Raw genomic sequence first — 21,663 nt, 5'->3', positions numbered from 1 at the left:
CTCCATGTCCTGGTATCCATTAACGCAGAGTGTCATATGTTCTCCCTTCTTTCTACTCAAAATATGGTATATGCACTATTAAGTACCACTGAAAAATGATTGCATTGGCTTTTTAAACATACCCTAACCAAAGACTCTTATCCCAAAAGCTAGAAAAATACTGGACTCAGTAAAAGTATTGGAAACAAAGTGGATACTATTATCTGTTCCAAACTGATGTAAAGTCATTACGCCCCCATGTTTAACCAGCCCTGAAGAAACACTTAAGTGGGAGAGCTGTCAAGGAAGGTGATTTTAAGAAGTCCCCTCTTTACAAACCAGTTCAGATCTCATCTTCAGGCTTTATACTTTAGCCAACAGTGATACTATCTATTTACACATAGCTACTTACTTACTCTTTTGGGGTTCCAGGACTAGAGTCTGTTTCTTTTGTATCTCTCACACTGACTTCTCTTACATGGTGGAAACTCAGGACTTTGTTGGTCCTTCAGTAGTTGAAGTGATTCAGTGATAGGGTAGACTGCAGTCTGGAAAGGGTGAGTACAGGGAGACCAGATAGCATTGGTGGGTGGATTGAGTATGAGTTTTGGAGCCAGACAGATCTGGTATGAATCCTTTCTCTGTACTTAATTAGCTATTTAATTTTGGGTAAATTTATGGAAACTGAGTTTCTTCCTCTGTCAAATGGAGATGATAGCTATCAGATTTATTATTATGAGGATTAGAGATACCCTCTATAAAAACACTCTTGATTATATAAAGTCCATAATATGTGCTTAGTAAATGATAGCTTTTAACAGGATGTTACCAGAACCTGATACTGTTATGCAGGGTACAGATAAGATGAACATGATTTTATTATAAAATCACCTATCACATGTAAACAACCTAAAATAGCAGCACTTTTTAATAGGGAAGGTCTAAACATAGCTTGCTACCTAAATATTAGGCTAAAATTATAAATAGATTCAAGAACAATTTAGATAAATTTATAGGTGAAAGATTAAGTTTCATTCAAAAAATACATATGCACCTTATATGCCTAGTGCTTCCTGGGCAATGCAGATATCATATAAGTAACAAAGGCCTGGTGGGTTTATTTCAAGCTGTGTGGGTAAATAATGCATCCCAGAATGACTCCCAGCAGCATTCTCGTCAGGTGCTTCACAGCTCACAGATTTGACTTAGACAGTGAAGTCTGACCTTCCCCTTTCTTCCCTGAGGTACCTGTATATAAACTTAACCTAGAGATCTAGAGATGTTGATGTCTATCTTGGCTAATTTTATAGTTCTTCCATGACCTTTTGTACCTCTTCTACTTGCCTTGACCCTTTCACATACCAGTCAGGCAGTACAGAGTGAGTTAATAATGCTGATACTTGAAGGCACACATCTGACTCAGACCTTTGACTTGTCGAAAGAGGTCAGTGTGTGGTGTAAACCCCAACAAGGAAATGGGTTCCTATCAGGGAGGAAACATTCATCCTGTCTGTCTACCTTTGCCTCCCTTTCACAACAAGCACTTGAAACATTGAAAATAGAGCTGTACTGTTTTTTTCATCTTCGGTGGGATTCATTATAATTAAATGAATTAGGTAGAAAAAGAAAGTTTCAGATTTTGCAAGTAGACTTTCATTAATTCTATAAATTCCTTATTTGGTTGCTTCTTCACTAATTTGCCCACCTTGGGTCCACTTGTGTCTTCCCTTTTACCTGCTAAAAAAACATTAGATTTTACAAAATTTGTAGAAGCCAAGTTAAATGCTAAATTAAATGGTCCATTGTTTATTTTTGGAGACAAATTATTTATCTGCACAGGTTTTTTTTGCTTTTAGCTTAAGGTGAATAACTCGTATGGAGATAAGTTTCTTTGCATTTCTGTCTTGTTGAGAAAATAAATTGATTTAAATTGTTGGAGATTCATTAGATGTGTGCATGTGTGTGTATGTTATTTATAAAGGAAAACTTATATTTTCATTGTCTTAAGAGATTGAAAGATGTATTTACTGCTTAATGTGATGTTATAAGATTTTTGTAGAAATGGTTTACTGGAATAAAAATCTACAAAGGTTATAATATTTTTGAACATTTATTCTTTTGAACATTTACTATTGTCCCAAATTAAAAATATAAACTTTGAGTTTTATTGAGTTAACTGGTCTAATTCTTAGGAACAAACTAAAGCTAGTTATTTTAAGCCTGGCAGTTAACTCTTCAACAAATGGAGTTATTTTTACAAAATTGTATGCCTTCTTTAGCTCACTGAAGAGCAGATTATATAGTGTCTAATAAGGACATTTATCTTTCAGAATTACAAACCTTACACATTTGATATAAAAATTAAAAGAATTTAGATTGAACTTTTATTTCAGGATTTTATTAACTATTTTTTTAAACAGGGCCAAAGGGGGGTGGGGGAAATAGGGCAGGACAGATATAGCATCTCTGAAATCCAGATGAATATCAAAGCTTTTATCAATATTATTTGCTAATTAATAAAAAAGACTAATCTCAGTTTAATTTGTGACTGAGGGGATTGAAAGGGAATTAAAAAGTAGGATAGTAAATACAAAGATTCTTAGAAATAGATATCTTTGTGTTGGTCATTTTACATTCAGTACACACATAGTTTGCCCTGTATTTGCAACAGATCAAATAATCTTGAACTCTCTGTTTTCAAAAATTTAAGTAAATATGTTTAGTATTTCTGTAGGGGATTATATTATTTTGTGTTTTGTGCTTATCTTAAAATAAATCCATCTTGGGGGTTCCCATTGTGGCGCAGCAGAAATGAATTCGACTAGTATCCATGAGGACACTGGTTTGGTCCTTGGCCTTGTTCAGTGGGTCAGGGATCTGGCGTTGCCTTGAACTGTGGCATAGGTCACAGACATGGCTCAGATCCCATATTGCTGTGGCTATGGCATAGGTCAGCAGCTGCAGCATAAATTCAGCCCCTAACCTGGGAACTCCCACATGCTGCAGGTGCGACCCTAAAAAGAAAAAAAAAAAAAAAAAAAAGAAAGCTGTCTTTAAGGTAGAGCGTCTTTTTTTTAAAAAAAGGAATAAATAAAGGACTGATATACATACTTCAATTTTTCATGGTTTTTAATGAAAATTTTACATAGTCTGTCTATTTGAAGAATTATGGTGATTCAAAATCATTACCAAGTATTTTTGTAAATTGAATGATTGGTGTATCAGTGGATTACTATAGAATGGAATATCAGAGATGTGCTTTTTCCCAAAAAAAATGGTATTAGTAATGATTTAAAATTTTTATTGCAGCTAGAGCGAGTAAATCTGTCTGCAGCTCAGACACTGAGAGCAGCTTTCATTAAGGTAAGGCAAAGATAATTTATTGTGATAATTAAGTGTATGTTATGTATAACTCTAAATACTGTGTGTTAATTGCCAGGTTATTTATTTATTTAGTGAAAACCTTTTCAGTCACCTTGTGCCTGTTTTAGTATACTCTTTAAAGCTTAAAACATTTCCACAAAGTAAGCTGGGGCAGGTGCTGTTTCCTTAGCATTCAGCTTTTCATCACTTTGGGCTTTTGAAACTGACTTCTTCAGAAAGTTCTCTCTTTATCTTTAGAGTATATATTTTTGAATTCTTTTTTATTTGACTTACTAAAAATCTTTGTAAAATTATAAAACCTTTGTAAAATTATAGCCCAAAGATTTTTCTCATATTTAACAATTGAATGTAAGTATAAAAGTGGTTTTGAGTGGGAAAATAAGACCTATTATGTACATCAGATTTAAGGGTACTTTGAGACTATAGAGCTGCTTCAACTAGAATGAATTTTTTTATTGTCTCTAGACCTGAAATGTTCTAATTGAGTTAAACTCCAGGTATAAAATGTGCACTAGATTTTGAAGATGAGTACCCCCCAAAAAGAATGTAAATAACTTAGTAATAAGTATTATGTTGGTTAAATGTTGAAATTATAATATTTGGGATGTACTGTTAAAATAGTTTTGTGTTGACATCTTTTTTAATGTGGCTACCAGAAAGTTTAAAATTATATAGGCTTGTAATTGTTTCTTGCATTATGTTTTTATTGGATAGCCCTGCTCTACACATTGGGTGCACTCTTTTGTATAAAACTTGATCCATACCATCCTAAATGCATACCAGGATGCTCCAAGTTTTTGTTTTTATATACTTTCTGTGTGTTTGCTCCCATTAATAGCTAAAAAACTTATATTTTATGTGAGCATGTGTACATTTTTTAATCTTTTTAGGGCTGCACCCGTGGCATATGGAGGTTCCCAGGCTAGGGGTGGAATCAGACCTCTAGCCACTGGCGTATACCACAGCCACAGCAACTTGGGATCCAACCCCATCTGTGACCTACATCATAGCTCATGGCAACGCTGGATCCTTAACGGATCCTTAACCTACTGAGGAGGCCAGGTATCAAACCTGCATCCTCATGGATGCTAGTCAGATTTGTTTCTGCTGAGCCACAAGACAGGAACTCCTCATGTAAAAGATTTTAATGTTTTAAATCCAAAACAAATTTATAGCTGAGTTTCATTGGAGCTGAAACTATAAATCCATCCAGTTTGATTTCTTTTTATAGCAAAATTAGCTTATTAATACTACTCCTAACTGATAGCATAAATAATATCATTCGACATCTGTCTTGTTTCACCACAAGAAATTACATTGTGTGTGTTGGATTAGAGCTATTTTGATTTGTTTATTAGTACTCTAAAACGCAGTGCCTGTGTACACGTACATATTAATTTCATTAAAATACACCCTGCCAAATCATTGGGTTAGGGAAAAGAATCAGTGGAGCAACAGCATCATTAGTGTTTTTAACTTTTATTTTTTTCTGTCTTTGCATTACCTATCTGATTTGGAATGGTATATTTGGTCATTGGGGAGGCATAATGGAGACTTTTTTAAGCATCTTTGTGGTCAGAGAAAAGAAGGAAAAGTGATCTGTTGCACAGGGTAATATCATTTAGGCAGAAGTCAGTTTTCTGGCTTTTCTGATGTCAAGAACAGAAAGAAATTTCTTCTGTGTATCCTCATAAAGAGAACCCTCTGTAGTAGAACATGGTATACTCAATGACATTCATAAAAGAGATAAAATAATGAATTTCATGAAGATTTTTCTTACAGATCTGGTTTAACACATGGATAAATTTTATCCACAGCACTGATTCTTAATTGGGGGGAGTGGAAATTATTTGGAGGAAACCATTAGTTTTGCACTAATTTATTCTTAATTACTATATTTAATTTGTCAAGTTTCAAATGATTTTAAAGGAGGACATATGTTAAAAATACAAAGATTTTTATGATTTTTTAACTATAACGTACTTGAAAAAGATTTTAAAAACCTTGACCAGCCATATAATATCCATATTTATATTCATATTTATAGATATCGATATCTATAAATATTTATATTTATAGATATTTCCAGTTCTTGGTCCACACAGCAGTGATGTTTATAAAGTTTTAATATCTATTTTTGTTTTTTGGAAAAAAAGTTAAAGTAATATTTCCCAAGATAAAATAATACTAGGAGTTCTCTTGTGGTACAGCAAGTTAAGGATCTGGAGTTGTCACTACAGTGGCTTGGGTTTGATACCTGGCCCAGGAACCTTCATGTGATGCAGGCACAGCCTGATGATGATGATGATGATGATGATGATGATGATAAGTATTATATTTTATGCTGTCTGTTCTGCTATTGAAGAATAGCAGTCCTCCTTGACCTACTCTTTTCCTCTCCAGGAGGTTCTCACAGTGTTAAGAATCCTTGACCCACAAGAGTGGATGTTACTGCCCTCCCTTGGAGATAGTTTTCTCTCACTGTTCAATTCTTCATAAAAGTTGAATTGGATGTTCACAGAGTTTAAGGTTGTTTTTGAGGGAGAACTTGGAGGTATAAATAAGTCTCCGATTCAAGGGTAGTTATATTTGTTTTGTCAACTAGAGTTACTGGTTTAATTTAGGACTTTTAAAATAAAAAAAAAAGGCTTAATTAAGACTTCAACCAGAAGATGCTAAATACTACTTCCAAAAGTATGTGCCAAGGCACCCTGGTACCCCACGGCAAACTTGGAGGGGTGTCATGAGATAGTTTAAAAATTTGAAGGAACACATTGATACTTAACATCAGGTTCATGCTGTATCAGCTACTAGCTTGAGATAGTTTGCAGTTTCAACATATTAGATTGGGCTACGTTTCTTTAAGCAATGCTATTTCTTTGGAGCTGGACTTCTGACATTATTTTTAATAGAGAGCAAGTGTATGACAAGAAAATCAGTGTACAACAGGAAATGAGGGTAGAGGGGTCCAGTCTAATTTCAACCTTTGAGAAGTTGTGCAGTGCGCAACCAATGCACACATCTCATTAATAAGGAATTCTGGTTATTTAATAATGAAATAAGATGTTTTCCTTTCAGTTTATATATTTTTTAAGCCTACTAAGTTGTTAGAATATAAGTACTAGAACTTTACTTAATACACAGCACTGTTAGATATTTCTTTTGGCACTAAGAACACTGTGAACTGAGAAAGTTAGGAACCCCTGTGAGATTTTTTAAAGTGTTCCATCTTTGGGATTTTGAGGTTCTGGACGAATTCGGTATTAAAAACTTGGTTCTCAGGCTTTCAGCATTTAATTCTTTCAGTACTTTATTATAACTTAATCAAAGAGACATTTTTCTGTTGGCGTTCTCTGGGAAGCACATGGAGAATGCTTCCCTGCTTCCCAAGATAATTCATTATACTGGTAGATTTAATACTTAGGAGAGATAAACCACTGTTACCAAATACTGGCTTATGTAAATAGTGTGCTATATGTAGTTTTGTGGCAATTTGCTGAATTAGTAATGTTGACACCATCTTAAGCCATGTTTTTACAGCTGTTCTTTTAAAGGCAACACTTATTTATTAATAGAGTCTATATTAAACATTCATGGAAAGAAAAATCAAACCATGTTATAAAAGAATTCAGTAGGACACACTTTATTTTTATTAATCATCTATCAAAATTATTTTCCCATATTGTATTTGACAGCAGTTAAAATGATCCCAAGATTGATATAAATGTGTAGATTTTCTTTTCTCATTTCATTCCACAACCTTTTGATTTTTGGTACTTGAAATCTAATTAGAAACAAGGTGTTATAATAGAAAGAGCAATAGGAGCAGAAGAAAGCTGGATCTGCAGTGATGCCAAAATGGAATTGAAGTGGCAGAGGTTAAATATAAGGAAGCAAATAGATTGCCATCTGATAGCTCATAAGACGTGTTTTTCTTTGCTATTTGATAACAGAGGGAAAAAGATAAAATTATCAGCGTAAATGATAAAAATTAGCAGACATTCTAAAAGAAACAAAGAGTGTGATTACAATTTTTTTTTAAATAGTAAAATGAGACAGAATTACTGGGAAAAACCAAAATCTTAAAAATTAACTTTGATAAACTCAGAACTCTTTATGCTCAGTCTTAGTGCCCTAGGGAGTGTAAGTAACAGAGAGCCAATGCAAACTCATTAATGAAACAAGCTCAGGAGGTAGTAAAAGGATTAATGATATTCTGAAAGCTAGTGAAGAAAATAATTCTGCTGCAGATGTAAATAGGAAGTGAAAAGTATCATGTGGGAATGTAGTAAAGGGATCGCATAACTTCAATAAAACCTCCAAAAGGAATCTTTGTTATGTTTTTGTTTTTCTTGATGTTCTGTTAATTTAAATGCAAATTATCTGCAAAAAACCAAAAAACAAAAACCTACTGGCAAGGTGAATTATTGCTTGATTCTCAGGTTGAAATATTATTTAATGGTAAAAACTAAAAATCTTCAGTGTCTTTATGGAAAAAAATAATTGAGGAATTATACTTTACTTCCATCTTTACTGTTAGTTTGATTGCACAAGAGTATAAATGAGAAGTAGGAAATGGTAAGTACTTTATATTCAAATGGAAAATAAGATGATGACCATAAGTTATGGATACACAAGCTCTAACTAAATGTAAGTGAATGGATCACCTGTTTTGCAAAGATTTCTGCACTTTACTAATAAGGTTGATCTGTTTAAGAAGGACCCAACAGATTCTAAACAATTAAGTTTTGGTTTTAAAATGCTGATTTAGTTTCTGTATTTGAAAACTAGCTTTCTCTTTCTTACAGGCTGAAAAAGAAAATCCAGGACTCACACAAGACATCATTATGAAAATTTTAGAGAAAAAAAGTGTAGAAGTCAACTTCACGGAGTCCCTTCTTCGAATGGCAGCTGATGATGTAGAAGGTGATCAGAAATTTATTTAGTTTTCTTAAAATTGTTCGAAAGGCTTTTCCTCCAAATCTTTATTTGATAAAAGAGCCTTCCTCCCCTTTCCCTTTTTCCCTCCTCTGCCTCTTCCTTCTTACTGTTATTTGTCATTATTGTTTTGAAAGTGGGGAAGAAAACATAAAATAGAAATGTAGTTCTTTCTTTTTGTTTTATATTTGTCAGATTTAATTATTTGAAGTAAAGCATTCATATATGTTACATGCTTTTGATTTTTCCCCCTATTAATATGTTTGATGAGACAAGCTTTATGGAATGGTTATTTTGTGTTGACCCTATGCAAAATAGCCCTTTGAAGGTAATGAGTTTTGTTTTGTTTTTTATAACTTTAATATGTATATATTTTTTTCAAACAGATTTGAGAGAACAATGTAATAATCATCCTTTTGGCCTCTCTTTACATTTTCACTTTTTTATGTAATTAGAAGTAGATGTCACTCAGTAGCCATTTTCCCACTAACTTAGAAAAACATAGAGGTATAATTTTTAATGTTTATTAACAGAGAACAAAAGTAGATATTTTAATTGATCCCAGAACTTATAAAAATGTCCTCATCATTATTTTAGACTTGAGCATCTGTAACCTGTTAGGCCAAGTTACATTAATGAATTGATAGAGTTATACTGTTTCCAAGTCTACAGTGAATCTGATAGTGAACTTGTTGCCTTAGCTAGATCTGATTGAACTTCTTTTCCAAAGTTGTTGTTCTATAATCACAACCCTTGTGTTGGATTTATGGTGGTATTTTTGTTTGAGGTGAAGTGAGATTTCAAGAATGTGCCAAAGATTTTAGTAAGTTGTTTTTGGGGGGAAGGGATGATGTAGAGCCGTTGTATATTCAATACAGAGGTTTTTATTAAACTGATATTCTTCATTGGCAGATGTACATTGCCGTTGTATTTGTTATGAATGACATTACATAACATAATTTAAGGTTTCCTTTTGAAATGTAGCTTGAGAGAGACCTGATAAACTTGATTAAGCCTCCCTTTTAAATTTTATTTATTTATTGAGCCCTGCTATAAATCCTGAACTAAGTTGAACTCTAATTAATTCTGCTTTGCAAACTTGTCTTTCCTAATTATCTGGCCTTTTGCTGCTCGCCCCTCCACCACCCTCCCACTCCCTTGACCAACACATTGGGAATTCTTAGACTTGAATTTTGTAGTGAGTTGTGTGATGTTTTTTATCATGTATTTATTTTATCAGAGTATATGATTGAACGACCAGAGCCAGAATTCCAGGACCTAAACGAAAAAGCACGAGCACTTAAACAAATTCTCAGTAAGATCCCAGATGAGATCAATGACAGAGTGAGGTTTCTGCAGACAATCAAGTAAGAACTATTTGTTTTGCTTCTCTTTTTAAAGTACTCAAAGGAACCACTTAATCTAGATGTTTACTTTGGAATGAAACTAATATTAAATTGAAACATTAATTTGAAATTTGAAAATTTTTAAATCCTTTGTTTTTATGAAGTTCTAAACTATGCATTCTAAGTTTTATTAAGTTCTAAACTATGCTTCAGAGTGTAGTAACATTTTTTCAAATGTTTCATTTAGAAAAGCAGTGAGTGAATGTACATAAACTGGAATGTAGACTTCATAAAAAAAGGAAATATGGAGTTCCCTGTTGCCCTAGTGGTTAAGGATCCAGTGTTGTCATTACTGTTGTGCTGGTTAGATCCCTCGCCCAGGAACTTCTGCATGCCACAGGTGCAGCCAAAAGAAATTTAAAGAGAAAGAAAGAAAAATGTGTCAGATTAAAATAAAGAGAGAAATTAGATAAATTATAGAGATTGATAACAAAGAATACCAGTATTATTTTTATTTCAGAAATGGTACTAGTCATTAGCATAATAATGTACTCCGAGGTATAAGTAGCACTGTCTAATGTTGACCAAATTGTGAATCTCCAAAAATCCTTGCCTTTGGGATATAGGTTAAAAAAGTCTGACAACTGTGTAAGGCCTGAGGCTGGCTGACGAGCAGCAGCAAGAAGGGTCTTTTTGGAGCAGGGGCTCTAGTGTCTCAAACCAGAGGCCCTCTCCTCAGAGGTGGGAGGTGGAGGAATGAGAGGGAAACTCCAAACCTAATTTCTAGATGAGTATTTTTAAACAAAAATGTGGTAATTTTCTTCCGCCTTGATGGGTAGAAAACCAAGAAAACTGGGAATAAATGTAGTGGCACTATCAATGCAGCCTTTTGGTGAAACAAGTAGAAGTTGCTAGAAACAAAGGCATTAGCACGGATCTTTTTTTTGGAAGAAATTGCTTCATACATTGTATCTTTAAAGAACTGAAGGCAGCTCATTTGAAATAAATAGTACTGTACATCTCACAGGAATAGTATTCCTTATAATTCACATTCCAAAATTCTGTGTTAGCTATTTGGCTGCTCTTTTGAGTGGGATAAAAGGAGGAGTATGACCCATTTTAGTAAATAGTGCTGGGTATCTAACCCTGCTGTCAAGGAGTGACCCTCCTCTTTTCGCTCCTCTAATTGAGGACCAGAAAGTACGGAAAGACTTCATTGGACTAGTCAAAATCCATGTCATAGGGGATGCATCCTAATGTGAATATTTTACCTTTATTGCAAGCCCCAGCTTTCTTTATTTTTAATGGAGATTTTTATTTTAGTTTAAATATGTTTGGCTCATAAAAAGATGAAACATCAGTGACCTCAAACACAGCTGTTTAAATACTTTTTTCTAGAAATTTCAAATAACTTTAAGCTTTAACTTTTGAGGATCATATGCTACATTTCTACAGCTTGGTTTGAACATAAGCAGACAGACTAACTGCGAGGACTTCTCTACTGCCTGCCAAACATAGATTTATGATGTTGATCTAATCTGGTGATTGGAAAAAAATAAAAGTTTTTGCTATATGGAAGAGGTGTGATAAAAGAATCCTACATAGGATGCCCATAGGTGGGAGGGAGAACAGTGTTGTAGTTGAAGCTGTGATACAGGTGATGAGCTCAGAGCCCTCATCCTGCTCTTTTGGTACCTTCTTTCCACCTTACGGAGTCTCTGAGGCATCTCTACTAAACCCAGTGTGGCTCTAGAGTTTGAAAACCACTTCCTTAACAGCCACGTTTTAATCATAAGCTAATGGAGGTCAAGAGCCTCAGAGTCTTTTTCTTTTTTTTTCCAGGGCACACCCAGGCATAGGGAAGTTCCCAGACTAGGGATCGAATTGGGCTACAGCTACCGGCCTACACAGCCACAGAATCTGAGCCACGTCTGCAACCTACACCACAGCTCCCAGCAATGCCGGATCCTTAAACCCACTGAGCGAGGCCAAGGATCGAACCCGAATCCTCATGGATACTAGTCAGATTCGTTTCTGCTGTGCCACAGCAGGAGCTCCTAAGAGCCTAAGTGTCTTGTCCCTAGTCATTGACAGAAGCTGAATTAGGGCCTTTTCTCTCATTTATGGGGCAATAGTAATATTTCAGTTTTGTTTTCTGGAGTGACTCCAGGATTATTAAGATTATTGGCAATTGAAATTTATTTCAGATCCATTTTAGGAGGGATAATTTGTGCTATGGAAAGTTCGTTGAGGGAGTTCCCATCGTGGCTCAGTGGTTAACGAATCCGACTAGGAACCATGGTGATGCAGGTTCGATCCCTGGCCTCACTCAGTGGGTTAAGGATCCAGCGTTGCTGTGAGTTCTGGTGTAAGCTGTGATGTAGGTCATTAATTTGGCTCGGATCTGGCATTGCTGTGGCTCTGGTGAAGGTAGGCGGCTACAGCTCCGATTAGACCCCTAGCCTGGGAACTTCCATATGCTGCAGGTGTGGCCCTAGAAAAGACAAAAAAAAAAAGTTTGTTGATAATGTATATTCTTTCTGAGACTGATTCTCAATCATGTGTGTGCCTTAGCATGGATGTCTAAAATATAATTATTTCTATCACTGATATATATTGATTCATTTTGATATATGTTGTTATCACTGTTAGTTATTTAACAAATCAGTGGATATTATTGTACCAAAATAAAAAGACTTATTATTCAAGCACAACATATTGTGTAGTTATTTTTTTCCTTAAAATATATTACTTTCTTATATTTAAGGTTGACATCCTCTTCTTTTAACAGTACATTTTAATCAGCATGTAGAAAGTACCTACCATACCAAGTACTGTAATGTTATACAAGGAACAATTCCTAGAAACTAATAAATATCCAGGGTTTTTTTGTATTTATCAGCAGACCTAGGTTTGATTCTCATTCCAGCATTTGGCTCTGTGCCCTTGGATGAGTTGCTTAGCCTCTGTGATTCTGGTTTCTGCCTATGAAGATTAGGGTCATAGTTGTCAGCATTGAAATGTTCTGTGTAGAGTGCCTGGCACAGAACCTAGTATATATACTCAGAGCACATAAAGCATTGTGAAATCAGATTTTTTTTCCTCTCTCTATAGAGTTGATTAGGAAAAAAGATCCAGCAAACAAATATTTTAAAAGGACTTTTGATTAATGAATGTTTCTGCTTGACTACGTTTGAGCCTATGCAAATATTTTATAAAATTAATTCGTAGGATACATTCCAATTAATGGATGATAGTTAAAACTAGTGATTTAATAGGCCAGAAAGCTGTGCATTTATCTGTTTACTCTTTATAATCTATATTTGCATATTCATAGGTGGAAATTTACCAGGGTTTGGTTTTAATGATGACCTCAAAATAGCTTTTTGTCAGGTCTAGTCCAGATTAAACATACAAGAGTATGTTCCTTTAGCTTGTTTGTATAAACATACATTGTACAAATTTAGGTGACACAGTGTGAAGCTCCAGTACTTCATGCAAATTTTTGATGCCTGTTGCCCTCTTCTTCAGCATATATTTCCCAAAGTTGCCTCACTAAATGCCTCCAGATTGCAAAAATTGTTTCCTCCTATACCCATCTTCTGTTCCTTAACACAGAATCCATTAAATTCAGACTCTGCATATAATTGCATAATTGTTTTACCCTTAGATTTTCCCTAGTTCTTTATTTACTTTTCTGAAGTTTTTTGTTTTGGGTTTTTGTGTGTGTGTGTGTGTGTGTGTGTGTGCGCGTGCGTGCGTGCACGTGCACACTGCTGGTGTTTTCTCATGTAGCAAACAAACCCTCGGGTTGTTACTAATATAATTTAGTTTCCCTGATGCAAACCTTAATGCCATAAATGAAAATGTTACTCTGTGTACATACAGATCACTTAATATTTGCGATAAATTGCTCTGTATTGTTTTAGAGATAAAACAATCTCTAAGCTTAGGATAAACAGCCTTGGTCTTTATGAAGTTCCTTGGCAAATAGTGGATCAAAGGTTAGCCCCTAGGCTCTGGGTTTCCACACAGTGGTTTCCAAACCTGGTTCATCAGCAGAATTACCTGGGGATTTTTTTTTTTCCCCTTTTAAAGTATAGGCATATTCCCAATATTCATCAAAGTACATCTGCAAAGTATGGTTGTGTATAAACAGCTGTCTGATCACTGTAATTTGCTTCATTGTATTCCTTTTCGATAAGCTTATTGTGGGTTTGAAGAACCTTCCATATTCAGAGACTTGACATTTTTTATTTATTGAAATTGTACTTTTTCCCACATAATAGGGTGGTCATGTGACACCATTTTATTAAGCATTAGGGGACTTACGCACATCACAGTAATATGGCAGGATTCAACTTTTTTGAAAACATAGATGAAGGAACAGTTAATGTAACTTGAAGTTGCTATTACTAAAGTAGAGGCCAAAAAGCAAGAGTGGGCAGATGTTATTTCTCTGTAAATTCATTGTCCTATTTGAATATCTAATGTCTTAATGTTTCATCCTCATACCACTGTTTGAATACAAGAGGTAATACGGAGATATTTCTTGAAATATATAATAAAATATCATTACCACTTCAGAATAGACTAAAATAATACTTTTTATACTGAAATCCTATGTATTTATAATTTTTAGAATTTAGAATTTTCCACATGCCTGTTTACTGGAAAGAAGTTATGAAACAGACATACAAAAATCTGGACACAACTTTTCTTGGTTTTCTTAAAATAGTGTATGTTTTAGGTATGAAATAACTGAAACCTGACATTTGTGATTAAAAAGTACATAGTAAAAGATTATGTTTGGAGTGGCCCGGATTGATGTTTTACTAATTCATATCTTCACACATGCATTGCATTTGAGCAGTAAAAGTTTTTGTAGCAATTCACAGCTCAGAGAATGGGTGTGAAAGGAAAGGTTTGCCTTAGAGAATAAGAGTCTCTATTTGTCACAGAGTCTCTATTTGAGACTACAGAATTACATTAAGTTCAGTTTGCCAAAAAATTGCTATGAAGTTAAAACATGGAAATTGAAAAAGGAAGGGCATAAATATAGAAGACAAGAAGAATTTTTTTTTAAGATGGTTCATGGATAGGAAGAATAGTCAAACTCAAATAAGAATTATTGATCTCTTTAGAAAGTGGAGAAAATGCTGATACATATATGGTCAAAGAATGATTGCTGGAAAGGTTAAGATAAAAGAATATTCTGATACTGTGTTTCCTAGAAATTTAAATATATTTTCCAAAGGAAATAGTAACAGCAAAGGTTTGGAAGAGGATGTGTGGTTGTTAGAAAGTAAATACCGGTGTCTTAGAAGAGCTACATCCTAGGAGGAAATATTGTAAACATCAAAATTGTTAGATCTGTAACTTGGACTCTTTTAAATACAGAAATGAGTTACATGTAATAGCAAAATTTCATATAATTGTTGATGAGACAGCCAAAAGTGGATAATATGGTTGCTTGAATTCACCTATATAAGCTAGAGAGAGGAATAATCATAACAGAAAAAGATGAGAGGCATAGATATTTTCTTATAAATTTGATTGAGAAATGCTTAATGAAATGTTACTGATTTTAAAAAGTTGATGTTAGTTGTACAGTGTTTTTTATCGGTAGAGCAAGAGAAATTGGAATCACAGTACAGGCTAAGACCACCCCCCCACCCCCCACCCCCGCCACCCCAACCAGCCAGTTAAGTATTTGGGTTTGACAGTGTTCAGATGGTAGTTAACAATGTAGTAATTCTTTAAAATATATATGTACAAACTTCTTTCAAATGTAACCGATTTTAAGATTCTTTTTTCTTGATCCAACAGGGATATAGCCAGTGCAATAAAAGAACTTCTTGATACAGTGAACAATGTCTTCAAGAAATACCAATACCAGAACCGCAGAGTAAGTTTAGTAGAAGCCTTACAAGCTGCCATCCTAGATGTTGGTTTATGCCTAGTTGTTATATATCATTAATGACTGAGTTTGTCAGTTTTTCCTTGAATTTAAATATCTGTTATATGTAATAAATAAATACGTCTAAAAATGCTTATCCGTAACGTAAAACCCATTCATATTCTGTGTAATTTCCTGTCTTTGGTTTTTGTGTGATTTATCTTTTCTTATTTAGTATTATTTTCTTATTATTTTTGATGTCTGTAGGCACTTGAACACCAAAAGAAAGAATTTGTAAAATACTCCAAAAGTTTCAGTGATACTCTGAAAACCTATTTTAAAGATGGCAAGTAAGTATGGTTATTTATCATCTTTTTAAAAGTTTGATAAATTATGTGGTTTTACATGACACTAAAGCTAAATAAATTAAAAACTTTTTTTACTGTGTCATCAATATATAAGTCAACTACTAAAATAGATTGTGAAAAATAGTGAATGGTTGATAATCCAGCCGTAACTCTAGTCTGGAACAGGAGTTGTAGACTTTTTCTAAGAAGGGCCAGATGGCATATATTTTGATTAGATGGTCTTGTTGCAACTACCGCACTTTACCTCTGCTGTTGCAGTGCAGTAGCTTCTGTAAGACAATATGGAAACCCAAGTGGCCATTATTAAGGCTGTGTTCTAATAAAACCTTATTTATAGACACTGAATTATATAATTTTCAACTTTCATGTAATATTTTTTTTGTCTTTTTAGGGCTGCACCACAGCATATGGAGGTTCCCAGGCTAGAGGTCAAATTGGAGTTGTAGCCACTGGCCTGCAACACAGCCACAGCAACCCCAGATCCAAGCAGCGTCTGCAACCTACACCACAGCTCATGGCAACACCTGATCCTTAACCCACTGAGCGAAGCCAGGGATCAAACCTACATCCTCATGGATCCTAGTCATATCCATTTCTGCTGAGCCATGATGGGAACTCCAATTTTTTTTAATTTTATTTTACTGTTTAATTTTTACTGTTTTTAAAATGTGAAAGCATTCTTAGCTTGCAAGCCATGATGCTGTGAGTGAGATTTGGCTTACTGGCCAGCTTCACCAACCCGTGAAGCTATGACTCTCAAACTTGAGTAGCATCTGAATCCTCTGGAGGACTTGTTAAGACAAATTGTCTTTGGGTCCCACTCAGAGTTCCTGATTCTGTAGGTCTAGGGTGGGCCTAAGAATTTGCATTTCTAAGAAGTTTCCAAACAATATATATTCAGCAGGTCTATTAGAACTGCTGCACTGAAGTTAAAGCAATGACTATCAGTCCTGTTTGCACATTCAGATCACTTGGATTTGATTTGTTTTTTAAAATCCCAGTGTCTCGATCCCATCTCCAGAGATTCTGATTCCTACCACTGGCTTGGAGTGGGGCCAGGGTCAGGTGTTTTGTAAAAGTGCTGCAAAAAGTTGTGAACCACTGTTGTGGAAAGAGGGAGGCTTTCTATATGACAGGAAGTGTATTAAAAAGGTAGATGTAATATTATTTTTAAATTTCTGTACAATTGGCTACAGAACAGTCTAGAAAACCAAGAAATTTTATATGTTTTTACATATAATACACATCCATATAATGTATAAGCTGATGCAGAGGTTGATCCTCCAATGGAACACTAGGAATTTTGGGGACAAGACCATTGTCTTAACAGTGCTTGAAGTCAGAAGAGTAAATAGTGACTATTTCAGCTGTAATTGGCGGGGACTTTTATATCCTCTCCCACCATTGAAGTTTTAAGATTCTAATATTCATGTCAAACTCTTACAATATTATTGTAGTAATAATAAAAAAAATGATTTCTTTAGAGTTATTTTTCAAAGTTCAAACAGGTTGAAATATTTATGTTAATAATATAAAATAAATATATTGACCTAAATGTTATCAGTGGTTTTGTGTTGTTCCATACTATTATTCAGGTGGTCTAGGGGAAATGTACTTTGTTAAATTAGTTTAACAAGCTAGCAGGTGTGTTCTGAAAATAGACTTACATCTGTTTTTCCTTGGTCTCCTCTGCTCTCTGCTGAGCCTAAATAACAAAAAATACATTAAAAGAATAATTTACATGATGGAATTATTTATGATTCTCATTAATTAAGAACCATGAGCACATTGAAAGGTAGAAATTAATTTAGAGACTAATTTTCATTAATCTGAAATTATTTAGTCTCATTCCTGTTTGTACATTGGAATCACTTGGGTTCAGTTTTTAAAAATCTCAGTGCCTTAGTCTCACAGTTATTTTTAACAGTTTAAACAGGCCTATGGATTATTCAAGCTCCCTGCTGCTAACTTTTTCTCCAGCAGCTTCTTTAAATTTACCATTGTGTATGAATAATGTACCACAAGTTTTATACTGTTTCCTCAAAATTGAAATTATTAATAGAGCCTGTTCTTTGAGCTGTCTTTCAAAATGAGAATGAATTTGCATTGATTCAACTAATTCTTCCTAGTCCCCCACTTTTTAAGGAATATTTAGGATGTAGATACAGTTGGCCCTTTGTATCCACAGGTTACATGTTCTCGGATTCAACTAATAGAGGATTAAAAATGTTTTTGGGGGGGAATTCCAGAAATTTCCGTAGCATTTATATTGTATTTTTATTGCATTTATATTGTATTAGGCATTACAAGTAATCTAGAAATGATTTAAAGTATTTCAGATGATGTGCATAAGTTATATGCCAATACTACACCATTTTATGTAAGAGACTTGAGCATCCACTGATTTTGGTGCTAAATGGGATCTTGGATACCACACACCAGTCCCTCTTGGATACCTGTAGAGGCTTTAGCTGTGTTGCTAAGAAAGTGATAAAGCCTCTCAAGGAGACTAGGGGATCTAACTCTGAGCCCCAGGTCATGTGAAGATGGACTGATAGGAAGTATGTACGGTGCAGCACAGAGTAATTTTTAAAAAATTATTTTTTTATGTATTGTTAAATCCTTAATGTTGAAACCACATGATTATTTTGTTTTAAAAGTAATTTAAAATTGTGTTTTTTGGTTTTGTTCTTTTGTTTGTTTTCAGGGTTTTTTTTTTTTTTTTTTTTTTGAAGGAAGGTAAGAGAGATTGGGATGAATCAGATTTGAAGTAATGAGCTTTTTTTTTAAAGTATTTGTCACGCCCATTGATAATACTGATTTTGAGATTGAGTATATATTTTAGCAGATTTTATTTTGCTGACTTCTTTGAAACCACAGTTGGACGTTTAAATGCTCTTCTTTCGCCAGGAATTTATTTGACCTATGAATGAACTCTGGTTCTTGAGGCACCACCCATCATTAGCAGACCACCAAAACCTTATTGCCAGTCAGAACCACTAGGGGGCAGTAATTCCTAGATAGTTTCAAATGGTATAGGACCCTTTAATTCCAAGTTGGGATAAAAGTTATGATACTCGCCCATTTTTTTCCCTAAATTGATTTTATTGCTACTTCTAGATAGCATTTTAAGTGTAAATATTTTTAAAGGATGAATTATTGGATAAAATTAATGCTTGCTCTTTTTTTTTTTTAAACAGGGCAATAAATGTGTTCATAAGTGCCAACCGACTAATTCATCAAACCAACTTGATACTTCAGACCTTCAAAACTGTGGCCTGAAAGTTGTATATGTTAAGAGATGTACTTCTCAGTGGCAGTATTGGACTGCCTTTATCTGTAAATTTTAAAGTTTGACTGTATAAATTATCAGTCCCTCCTGAAGGGATCTAATAATCCAGGATGTTGAATGGGATTATTGCCATCTTACACCATATTTTTGTAAAATGTAGCTTAATCATAATCTCACACTGAAGATTTTGCATCACTTTTGCTATTATCATTCTTTTAAGAATTATAAGCCAAAAGAATTTACGCCTTAATGTGTCATTATATAACATTCCTTAAAAGAATTGTAAATATTGGTGTTTGTTTCTGACATTTTAACTTGAAAGCGATATGCTGCAAGATAATGTATTTAACAATATTTGGTGGCAAATATTCAATAAATAGTTTACATCTGTTAAACATTTCTTTACTTGAAAAAAATGCATATATATATGTGAATATATATATATGATCAGAAGACCAAGACGACTTGGTGTAATGTCTAAGGAACTTCTAACAGGAGCTTATTAGCAGTTTATCAGATAATAAAGCAACAAGAATTCCTATTTTTTTGTCCTTAATCACTCTGGGCAAAAAGTAGAAATATTTTTGTTAGTTATTATTTTTGAGGTACTGAGAATTTTTCCAACCTTTGTTTTAAGAGACTTTTGAGAAGGACATGGCAGTTTATAGTGTCTTCACACTATCTTGCCACTTTTGAACTCTGTGACAATGTAAGATTAAGACTTTCTGGTATGCTGGGCCCTAATAAGCTCTGCACCTTTTTCCCTTAAATAGCCACAGCTGATAGTAATTTGAAGCTATACCAATGCTAGTTGGTTTGAAATTGTCATGAGTGTTAATAATATTATATACACTCTTTAAATATGTACAGTTTTGTCTCACCATAGAGAAGTTTTAAGGAAATTATGTATCAAGTATTCATGTTAAGTGATTTCATTTTTCAATTATGATAAAATAAAGGAAAAAATCAGAATTTGTTTATCTTTTATGAAGATTTTAAATGTTAAACTAAACTTCTTTTGACAACAAATTTTTTTTTGCTATAATGTGATTTAATTTTTTTAATATTTTTTCTCCCATTTTTAGAAGTAGATTTTGAAAGAATTACTGTCATTGGCAACATAAAAGGAAATCATCCTGTTAGATAGAAACAGGAAATATGTGGAGAGAAGCAAAAAAACCCAATAGACAATTAGATGAAATCTCATAATTTATGGACATCTTACTGAGTTGATTTTTTTTTTCTTCAGAGATACAGAGCTAATAAGACACAGGATTGGTGGTTTTAATACTGTTTATTTTTGACAAAAGCTGTTTTTCACTCTTGGAGGTAGAAGGGTAGTCATTTGCAAAACAAACTTGTGAATATGTAAAGAAAAAATAGGGGTTTTTTTGAGCAGCAGACTTTGCTCACATAAACCAGTACTATTTTTCTTCTTAAGGTAGCCCCTTGGGAGAACCCATCAGTTACTAGCCACACCCCAACTCATCTGTTTTTATAAGTCTTCTATCCTTTTATTCTACTTTGCAATATTTCTTCTGAAATCTATCTCCAGAAGGGAGGTATTTATTCTCAGGATAATTGGTTTCTTACACGATCCTAAAAGGTTTGCTTTTTGGGGTCAAGGAGGAAAGGGCCAGTGGGGCCCCAGTCAGATACATCTCCAGAGAACAGAAAAGTTGGCTCTCAAAGAAAGAAGAGAAGGAGATGTTTGTTGAGCACCTCTGTGTCAAGCATTAGTCTAGATACATTAATTTATTTCTCTTAACAGTCCTATGATTTAGCCCTCTGCCTTGCATTTGAGGAAATTGGCTACGAGAGCTTAGAAAGCTTACAAAAACTGAAACTTGGTGGAGCTAGGATTTGAATTCAACATTTGTCTCCAGACTTCATGTTCTTTCCACTGAACTGTACTTCACCTGTTGACAAAAATGCACCATTTAGACCAATTCCCTAACACTAAGCTGACATAGCTGCCCCTGGGTCCATAGGGAAATGACAAAAACTAGTATGACAGTGTGGTAAGTTTTTTCATAAATTAAATCTATTCATTTTAAAGGACCATTCTTTTATTTAAGACAGGTGCTATGTTTTGGATATTTAAAGCCCCCTCCCCACCCTTTTTTTTTTTTGAACAAAGTGATTAGGTGGTGGGAGTTTGGGGTTTTTTCATGATTGTAGTTTTATAGCCTTATTTGGCAAAACATAAGGTTGGTAACCCAATATAGTGCTTTTCTAATTGTTTTTTAAATTTTTCATATGGAAGTAATGTCATTTCAAATTTACCAAAAATTGGCAAGAATAAGAATAGTGCAAAGAATATCAACACATCTTTTATCTAGATTGACCTATTGTTATGATTTTACCATGTTTATTTTTGGTCTGTTTATTCTGTTGCCTTCCCTTAATCTCCTTTAGCCTGGATCATTTCCATAGCTGCCATTGTCTTTTATGGCA

The 21,663-nt window shown here is 34.1% G+C and overlaps 1 protein-coding gene across 9 annotated transcripts in view; it reads left to right on the top strand.

Annotated features, from left to right (window-relative positions):
* PDCD10 (programmed cell death 10) overlaps positions 1 to 20,178 on the top strand; it is a 41,552-nt gene extending 21,374 nt beyond the window's left edge. For 7 of the 9 annotated variants that reach the window (XM_005669964.3, XM_021068277.1, XM_013982176.2 and 4 more), the window contains 6 exons: positions 3,289 to 3,342; positions 8,172 to 8,289; positions 9,542 to 9,668; positions 15,477 to 15,555; positions 15,814 to 15,896; positions 19,115 to 20,178. In XM_005669964.3, the coding sequence (XP_005670021.1) occupies positions 3,289 to 3,342; positions 8,172 to 8,289; positions 9,542 to 9,668; positions 15,477 to 15,555; positions 15,814 to 15,896; positions 19,115 to 19,196 (543 nt within the window). In that variant the 3' untranslated portion in view covers positions 19,197 to 20,178. 9 annotated transcript variants of the gene reach the window in all.

This window comes from Sus scrofa, chromosome 13 (assembly GCF_000003025.6).
Source record: "Sus scrofa isolate TJ Tabasco breed Duroc chromosome 13, Sscrofa11.1, whole genome shotgun sequence".
Classification (NCBI taxonomy): domain Eukaryota; kingdom Metazoa; phylum Chordata; class Mammalia; order Artiodactyla; family Suidae; genus Sus; species Sus scrofa.
The sequence above is the reverse complement of the archived record's forward strand: the minus strand, read 5'-3'. Positions and strand labels throughout refer to the sequence as shown.